The 9,380-nt window shown below is 49.2% G+C and overlaps 1 protein-coding gene across 4 annotated transcripts in view; it reads right to left on the bottom strand.

Annotated features, from left to right (window-relative positions):
• Positions 1 to 516: 516 nt before the first annotated feature.
• PHF12 (PHD finger protein 12) overlaps positions 517 to 9,380 on the bottom strand; it is a 47,067-nt gene continuing 38,203 nt past the window's right edge. For 3 of the 4 annotated variants that reach the window (XM_078373949.1, XM_078373948.1, XM_078373950.1), the window contains 8 exons: positions 9,061 to 9,219; positions 7,709 to 8,501; positions 6,346 to 6,471; positions 5,165 to 5,566; positions 4,023 to 4,121; positions 2,848 to 2,930; positions 2,118 to 2,256; positions 517 to 1,779 (listed from right to left, as the gene is read on the bottom strand). In XM_078373949.1, the coding sequence (XP_078230075.1) occupies positions 1,445 to 1,779; positions 2,118 to 2,256; positions 2,848 to 2,930; positions 4,023 to 4,121; positions 5,165 to 5,566; positions 6,346 to 6,471; positions 7,709 to 8,501; positions 9,061 to 9,219 (2,136 nt within the window). In that variant the 3' untranslated portion in view covers positions 517 to 1,444. The remainder of the gene's footprint in view (positions 1,780 to 2,117; positions 2,257 to 2,847; positions 2,931 to 4,022; positions 4,122 to 5,164; positions 5,567 to 6,345; positions 6,472 to 7,708; positions 8,502 to 9,060; positions 9,220 to 9,380) is intronic. The other variant, XM_002748230.6, reaches the window with a different exon arrangement.

Below are 9,380 nucleotides of genomic sequence, written 5' to 3'. Positions count from 1 at the left end.
AGGCTGGGGATAGAATATTCATTCTCTATCCCTAAGGCAAAATCCTGATATGCAAGCAGGTGCATCTACACAGACACTGCTGGAATGTACACAAAGGTGCTCTCTTCAGGAAAATTTCCTGGAGAAAGTTCCTAAGATCTGGGACGAAAGCACGGTATTTGGTTTAATGAGCATCCCGGGACTTGATAATTAAGTTAATGCAGCAGACTCGTTTTCTGATGAGGAATAGCAGTTGTAGAGAGGTGTGACTGCGAATCACATGACTGGAAGTGGGTCAAGACTGGATTCTACTATCAGTCAGGGTTCTCTGGAAAAAGTCCCCCGGCCAGCAGATGCACCCATGTCCTTCCATTGTCCTACACCCACCCTGACCTGCTTTTCTCCAACATCTCCCCTCCCAAACTTCGCTATGGAAATGAGACCCGTCCAAAAGGTCCCTCACCTGCTGGACCCAGATCTAAGGGAGGGTCTCCTCTAAGGGTGATGACAGGTAGGACAGACAGTCAGAAAACATAATTTGAATTATTTTTGTTTTTTATATACAGAATACAGGAAAGTTTCTGTAAAGTCTAAAACATTACAATTACTATGTACATTGGTACTAGTTGTGGGGGTGGGAGGAGAGGAGGGTATCAGGGGCAGGAGGAAGAGGAGAGAAGTGGCAAGAGAACAAAAAAAGGAGACGAAACAGGTTTACGACAAAAACATTTTTGCTACAATAGACAATTTGAGAAAACGCTCTACCACATGTAGTACTGTACACGGTTTTTAAAAACATTGAAAAAATGTCATCACTAGATGTATTTACACAAAATCCAAATACACTTTTCCTTATTTGAAATAAAATAGATGGACAGCCAGAAAAAGAATTCATTTCTCATTTGTCCATAATACACAGTAGCTACCTGTAGTGCAACCGCTGCAGAAGGGGAAAAAATAACTTGGAGGATGGGAACCATGGAAGGAAAGTGGGTAGCGATCTTTATATTAAATAAAACAATGATATTGTATAGATTTTGCTGTATGAAAACTGTATTTCTTTTAATATAAAACTATTGTCACTGCCACAAAATAGAACAAGTTTCTGATTATTTTACAACGGCGGGCGAGGGGGAGGGAGCAGGAGGTGGGTGGGGAAGGATTTTGTGTTGGAGGAAGTGTCCAGACCATGGGTCTTTCCCTCCCTGCCCACGCTGTTCCTCAGCTCGGGTCTGCCGCTTTCCCACGAAATGTTGAGTACAAATATATGTGCAAATGCCCCCTAGAACTTGAGAAAAGAAAAAGGATTTTTAAAAAACAGTCAAAAGGTTTTCTTCATTTCATGCAAAGATTGTGGTTGAAGGGTTTCTGGTAGAGTATAGAAAACACCCGGGCTTGATTTGTGTACATTTTTGCATTGCAGGAGTCTTGGGTGTACAGGCCAGTGGCGGGGCAGCCGCCAGTCCTAGGGAACAGAGTTGGAGCGCAGCACAGGGCCCTGGTGGGGCTTGAGAGAGAGCTTCTCGGCCAAGACCCCATCCTGCAGCAGGCTGGCATCCCCTTTGGGCTGTTTGGTCGCAAACTCAGTGATGCTGAAGACAAACTGCAGGCAGCCCAGCTTGATGTAGCTGCCATGGTGCAGTAAGGCCGTGCCCTCCCAGCCGGCCCCACTGCCCCCAATCAAGCTCGAGCTGCTGGCTTTGCAATTGCAGGGTCTCCGCTGCGGCCCCTGGGCCTGGGAACTCATTATGGCTGCCTCCTCACTTGGCTCTTCATCCTGTTTCTGGTGCCGGCGGCGCCCTGAGAAAAAGGGGGATGGTCACAGAAGAGGAACGGTGAGCAGCCAACCCATCTGGACTGTTTGCCAAGGTTGGGATCCTGCATCTCCCCATTCCAACTGCTACATGACTAAGGGTACGGGATGCTCCGAAAGGGTTGGTGGAGTCTGAAGGCCCCACAGGTGTGTACACACACGAGGGTACTCAGCACTTATTTCTCTGTGGTCTGCCCGGGGCCCACAAGGAAGGAGAGCTTGGCCATTAGGACTGGGAAGGCAAGAGACAGACCATGGGCAGCAAGTCAGAACCACCCTGACTGGGGCCTCAGCTTTGTGGCCACAGACCTCTGCTCCAACTTACTGATGACACTCTGCACTTTGGCAACAATACTGCTTGGGGGGGTTGGCGGGGTCTTCTCGGAGAAGTCACATGAATACAGCACATTGTCCACCGTTGTCCCATGCTCACTGTAGTTTAACAGCTCATAATGTTTGGTATTCTGAGGAGGAGGAGGGGAGATAAGATGTGTGGTCTGCTGTGTGGGGCCTGGGGCTAAGGGGAGAGAGGACGTATGGAGAAGGCTGTGCTACTCTACCTAGTGAGACCTTACTTATCTCCCCAGTCATGGCCCCTGTCCTTTCAGAATAGGACTGAAGACACCTCCTCAGGGAAGCCTTCCTTCTGGCATTCTACACTCCCTACTCTCCCACTGCTCCTTCACTCTGCCCTCTCAGCACTGGCTCCTCTTGTATGATATTCATTGGTCCCTGATGATAATGAAATTCACAGTGACACACCCACAGGGCTTGGCTTCCTTCTACGCTGGTCCCCTCCCCTGCTTTAGGGTAGGCTCCCTCTGTTGTGCCTGTGACTAACCTCAGGAAAAATAGTGGCTCTGCACCTGGGAAGCAGGTAGCCTTGGTAGAATGGTTTCACACCAAGGATCTCCTCCTCCAGGAATGACAGGGAGGGAAGAGGAGAGGACCCTCCAAGCCCTTTTCCCTCCCCTCAGGGCACTGAACAAAAACCTAGTGCCTGGAAGAGGCCTCAGGTTGGGAAAGCTCCCTCCCATCCCATCTCCACCCCTCACCTCATCGTAGAATATGCAGGCATGCTTCCCGGACACGTAGTTACAGTGACCATAGTTTGTAAGGCACACATCCATGTCAGCTCCTGCAAGGTGGCAGGAGTAGAGGAAAAGGAAGGCAGAGAACAGATTGTAAGGTGCATGTGTGGCGGAGGTAAGAGAGGGAGGGAGTTAGTTTCTGGGTTGGCACTAGTAGAGACTTCAGGAGTGAAATCAGGGCCCTCCCCTTTTATTTTTGAACAAAAACTGATGTATTTTCCAAGCACCTGATAAAGAACAGCTGTCCCTGCCAACTGATCTGCTTTAGAACATGTGGCTGCTTAACCCAGACAGGAACAGTGAGCTACTGAAGAGGATGGGATATTTTTATGAGAATACAACATGGGGATGCAGGGCCTAGAAAATCGTATCACCTTAAAAAAAAAAAAAAGGAAGTTTCTAGGGTAAGGACTAATCTGTCTGTCCTTCTGTACCAGATATACAGCTGTCTCTAGGACTTCTGTGGAAAACAACAACAAAAAAACAGATACAGGGCGAACTGAAGATTGGGTATGTGTGAGCCTATCACTCTCAAAGACCAGGGACAAAGCATCTGCCTTCTCCTTGGGTTCTTCCCTGCAGTGTTTAAAATGCCTCCAAGGGCAGTAGTCTGAGCTTTCATCTCTGCTGATGCCATACTGGGCAAAGGCAAAGCAAAGGGCCTGAGCAAGGGAAGACAAGGAACGGATTGTCTCTTTTATTTTTGAGGCAGGGTCTCACTCTGTTGCCCAGGCCGGAGTGCAGCAACACAAACAGGATCACTGCCTCACTCTCTCACTCAGGTGACCTTCCCACCTCAGCCTCCAGAGTAGCTGGGACTATAGGCATGTGCCCAGCTATTTTTTCTATTTGTTTTTGGTTGAAATGGGGTTTCACCATGTTGCCCAGGCTGGTCTCGAAGTCCTGGGCTCAAATGATCCTCCTGCCTTGTCCTCTCAAAGTGCTGGGATTATGGGCCCGAGACACCGTGACTGGCTGATTGTCTCTATTCTTAGTTTCTCTTGTCTGGCCATCCACTGGTTTAAAGCAGTCAACTCTGGAAAGGGCTTCCTCACCCCTTTCTAGCTTCTGTGGGTAAGGGTGTCAGTCTTTAGGGCTGAACAGATTCAGTGTCTCTCCCAGCTTCCTAGCTGGCTCACCTGTCCCGATGTAGAGGGTTCGATAGCACATGTTCACAGCTCCTCCCAACCCTAAGAGGGGGTAGAACACAGCTCGGGCCTGTACCTCCTTTCTTTGCACTACAAGACAAACATAGGAATAGGATCATTCAGAAACTCAGATCCTGTGATCCAAACATAAACCAACAAAATCTGGACCTTTGGCTCATGGCCTGGAGAAAATCCCACTGGATGACTCATCTTTCCAAACTCACATCCAACACTGAGCTGCTTTTGGGTAAGGCTTTCTCTCCCCACCCACAGCATTTCCAACATGGGGTATAGAGGACCATCTTTGAAGACGGTCAGAGAAGTCAGAGATGACAGTACTCTAAATTCCTGGGCTCCTGGTTGGCTTATCTGGGATATTCCAACTGGTACTATAGGGAGAACATGGAAAAACAAGGCATGGACCAGTGTTTCTCAAACTTTAATGTGCATATTAATTGCCTACAGATCTTGCTGAAATGCAGATTCTGATTCAATAGGTCTGAGGAGGGGCCTTAGCTTGCATTTCTTTGCTTTCTTTAAAAATAAGCGAAGAATCAGTGCATTGAACTCTGCATTTCTAACAAGTTCTCAGGGGCTGCTACTGCTGCTGGTCTGGGAACCACACTTTGAAGCAGCAAGGCTCTTAATGGCCAACACTTAGATATATCTGAAACAGAGTTAACCACTTGGGGAAAATTTCCAGAAGGCTGGCCTACTGTTAATCTGTTTCTCACCTTGAACTTGAAAAGTTCCTTCCTGGGAAGCCCTTCTTTTTAAAATTTTATTGATTTTGAGACAGGGTCTTGCTCTGTTGCCCAGGCTGGAGTGCAGTGGTGCAATCATAGCTCATTGGAGCCTTGACCTCCCAGGCTCAAGCAACCCTCCCACCTTAGCCTCCTAAGCAGCTGGGACTACAGGTACATGCCAGCATGCCTGGCTAAGTTTTAAATTATTTGTAGAGATAGGATCTCACTGGTTTCCCAGGCTGGTCTCCAACTCCTGGGCTCAAGTGATCTTCCTGCTTCAGCCTCCCAAAGTGCTGGGATTACAGGTGTGAGCCACTGCACTCAGTCGGGAAGCCCTTCTAATTCAAATATTTGAAAGCAAGTGAGCAAAAAATACACTACATATACCCAAAGGTACTGGTAGCTGCTTTGCTGTGTCTTGAAGTGGACTTATATGCACACTTCCCCAAGTCTGATCAGAAAGCTGAGTTGCCATCTTGTTCCTGCTCTCTTGAGAAAAAAACCATGGTGCTTTATTAAACCCTTGAAAAACACACAAGGAGGTTTGAAATACTGGAAGCTCAGATTCTCCACGGAGGCAAGGTGACCATTCGCACACGTAGAGGGGAGAGCTGATGATGTGGTGACAGGTGTGTACATGCGCACCTTCTGTGTGGTGCCCTCCAGAAGCCAGCTGATGTGTCCCGACACTGCCCGGTGAAGGTTGGACCCGGGAGGGAAAAAGCTGATGTATTCTCTGCAAGGCCAGAAACTTGATCAGCTTCTCGTCCAGCATATTAATCTCGATTTCTAATAGCCAAAGAGAAAGATGAAAAAGTAGCTGAGGTGGAAGCAAATCAGGGTCACAGTGCAAATAGTCAGCATTTCTAAAATCCAGCCAAGTGACTGTTACTCAAACAGCACTTAGTACAGAGTGTATAGGGATCTGCAGCTGGGCACTGCACTTGCCATTTGCAGTGAGATGGGCCCCAGTGCAGCCTGTGCAGCTGCTTCCTGTAGTTGCATAGACTGATTTTAATTAAAGTGGTTCTAGAAAGGCAGAGTGGAATAAACCACTTTCCTGTCTGTGGGGGAGGGCCTGGATGTCTGATATTGAGACCTGAATTTTCTTTTTTTTTTCCTTTAGTGCCGTGACTCGGATATGAACCGAGACCTGAATTTTCTACCCACCTTCTGTTCACAGAGATCAAGATCTGTCCCTGTTCTCCTGGACTTTGGGGGTTTCCCACAGATGAAGTCCCTCCTTTGGGAGTGAGGATCCTAGTTTTAGTCTGCAAATCCAGGTGATCTGCCTAAAGTGATTTTGTTCTTTTCTCACTGGTTCAGTTTGGCTCTGTCCTCCCTTCATCTCTGATTGTGAGTATAAGCATATGTAGAAGGCAGAGCTGTAGAAGGAGCTTTCTTTTTCACTCCACTCCCTTATCCAAAAGGATACTCCTCATTCCCATCTCCCCTAGACCTTTGGGATCAGGTGTTCCTTCTCCCCCTTTCTGAAATGAGCTGAATGATATCTAGGAAAGCACCTTCAACATAGCAACTGTTGGAATAGCAGCTGCTCACTCACTCACCTCCATTGACATCCATAAATGCTCGAAGTGAGTTGGTGAGGTCCACCATGGCAGTAGAGTTGGCTGGGAAAGAGGGTACGGTTAAAGCGCTTCCTATGGATAACGTGCCGGGGCTGACCTTGCCATCTGGGGACGGAGCAGGAAGACTGTTACTTACGTTGCCTGAGGGAAACCCACCGGTCCAATCCCCCACTGCTGAGACAGGTCTGGATTTCGGACCCAAGGTGATGTTCCCTTCTTGATTCTCAACCCATAGGTTCTGGAACTCGTAGAGCTAAAAACGTGTGGTGAGGAAGGGCAGATGGAACGACAAATATACCCGGGCACGCAGGAGTCTCAGAGCACTGAGAACCATTGAAATCCACTGCTCTGGGGAAAGTAGTGGGGCAGCTTCATTCTTCGGGCCATGACCACCTCCCTGCTGCCTCTGCTCTTAAGTAAGTGGTGCCTGCCCTTGTAATTCCTGCCTACTGAAATATGACTCACAGCATGGAAAATCTACTCATGCTGGTATTAAGTGATAAAGAGAGATAGGAAAACAGCCTGGAAGTGGGGCCATCCTGGGACCAGGGGCCCCCATGCAGAGAAATCGCAGTCACCTGGTTACCGAGACTCCCAGCTGACTAGGAGGCCAGCTTCAGTTCAGACGGGAGAGACCACAGGGGGTTCCGGCAGCATCTGAAACCTGGTTCAGATGCCGGGGTCAGCAACCTTGAGGTCCTGAGTGCTGACTGGGGACAGCTGAGAGGTCCACATTAGGCCAAATACAGACCTAAAGGACCGCCCTTTGGCCGGTGGCCCGAGAGCAAGCTTCTGGGATAGACAAACCCCTGTAGGCATCCCACTCTATAGCTCTGAAAGACAGTGCTACTATCTATCCCTGCTTCCTGACGTGGAAGTTCCTCACATGAACTGTTCCTGAGACTATACATCAGGCATGAATCCATTCTTTTGTGTGGATCTGACAATACTGAAGCCATCACCCAGAACCTCAGGTTAATCACAGTAATTCCAGAGAGCACCCTGCCTTGAGGTGACAGAACAAAACAGGTGAGGGCATAGGCCTGGAAGGTACAGGATGGAGTCAGGAAACCTGAGCTGTGGTTCCAATCCTGTTGCTGACTCAGTAGGTCATTTTAAGGAAATCACTGAAGCTTTCAGAGCCTAAGCAGTCCCATCTATAAATGGGACAAGTTAACATGCGCTTCCTCTTGTATTACGGAAATGGGAGTAACACAAACAATACAGAGGCCAAAGTCCTCTGAAGTATTCACAGGGATATAAGTGCTTTTGGAATCTTGTCTTATTTGCCAGGAAGAGCATAACATTATTCCAAATCACCCCAAGGTTAAGCAGCACTCACCTGACGATGGCGCTGGTGAGCAGAATCGTTGGTTGGCTGCTGTGGCCAAGATACCATCTGCTGCTTGGGGGGGAGTGAGCACCCGGGTGGCATTTGGGGGTGAGCCCAGTGGCCTTGAATCTGTCAACGGAGGTCCTATCTGTGATTGGACAGTCTTTCTTTGCAAAGTGCTGGTGTTCTCGATGCTGGCACAAGAGCTGGGAATGGAAGGGGGCAGGCTTGGGACAGGAACCAAACTCCTCTGGGGGCAAGAGCTGGGGCCAGTGGTATTCTCTGTCTTCACAATGATGCCGACGGTGTGGTTCTGAAGGCCCCCAGCTGCTGGTGGCGTGAGGGGCCGGGGCCAGCCTTGCCGGTATGAGAGGCCTGGTAGGGGGGTGTTGGCGCCTGGAAGTCGCCGGGGGTCCGTGGAATCAGTAGGGCTGCTGTAGAGGTGTGGGCCATTGGCTTTCACCTCTGTGTTCACTGGCCCGTTGGCAGTCCCGCAAGGGGCTTTCTTGGATTTTTCCGCACAAGAACTGCAGCCGATGTCCTCTAGGGCTGAGGGCTGGAGGGGTGGAGAGCAGCTCAGGGAATTCTGGGTGCTAATCCCTGAGGGGCAGGACAAGGGGTAGTGGGAAGGTGTAGGTGTCTTGTCAGCTGTTTGCAGGGAGGTGGTGATTGAGCTGTCAGTCACAATAACAGGCTTAATATCAGCCTTCTCTGTCTGTTCAGAGTCCCAATGCGAAGGCATCTGCTTAGCAGATAAATGTTTCAATATGCTGCACTGGAGCGCAACAACACTACAGAGCCACTGCAATGGAAGGAGAGGAGAGGAGAGGAGGGTGAGAGGCCTGAGAAGTGCTGGTCCTTCCCGCCACAGTGGCCAGAGCTGCAGCAGAGCTGACAAGCAGTTTCCGAGGTCCCATTGCAAATGCTCACAAAGGGTGTGCTTGATTCCTGATAGAATTCCATTTCCATTCCCAAGCAAGACTTGTGGGTACACTCAGCAGGCAACATTCCCTCTGGCCAACAGAGCTTGGGATCCTCATTTTGGCTCTGCCTTTAAGGCTTACCTTGTGACCAATATCCAGCACTATCACTTAACCTCTCTATGGGTCTACTCATCTCTTTCTAGGGTATAGATTTCGGTGCACTGGGGGAATGATGCAGAGAAGCAGAGTGGTTGACTTTGTAGATCTCCTACTTGCCTTTGTGATTTGAGCCAGAAGTTCCCTCTGGAATACTCAACTATTGAGGGGTTAGGATGAGGGTAGGTGGGGACAGGAATGAGAATGACTGAGGCTACTTTAGATAACAGCTGTGGTGACATGGAAGACTGAATTTGGAATCCCAGCCCTGCCTTCACTCACCTCTTGCTGCTCTGCTTGGGTGGCTAAGTGCTCAGAGTTCAAAAGGTGCATCTGTGATTCCTCAGGGATCCCATTGCAGATCAGCTCCCCGTCCCGAATGGCCGCGGGTGCAATGAGAGGGGGTGGAAACTGGTACTGAGATTTTATAGCATCAGGAACCTGTTCAGGATAGACAGAAGGAAGAAGGAGAGGGAGATAGTTCCAACATGTCCAGTTGATTCTGCCCTGGTGTGCTGTTCTGTCTGTGGTGCTGGTGCCCAAGGGACCATCCACTCTGGGGTCCACTAAGGAAAAGGAGGCTCAGAAATGGAAATATAGCA

Source organism: Callithrix jacchus, chromosome 5 (assembly GCF_049354715.1).
Source record: "Callithrix jacchus isolate 240 chromosome 5, calJac240_pri, whole genome shotgun sequence".
Taxonomy (NCBI): domain Eukaryota; kingdom Metazoa; phylum Chordata; class Mammalia; order Primates; family Cebidae; genus Callithrix; species Callithrix jacchus.
The sequence above is the reverse complement of the archived record's forward strand: the minus strand, read 5'-3'. Positions and strand labels throughout refer to the sequence as shown.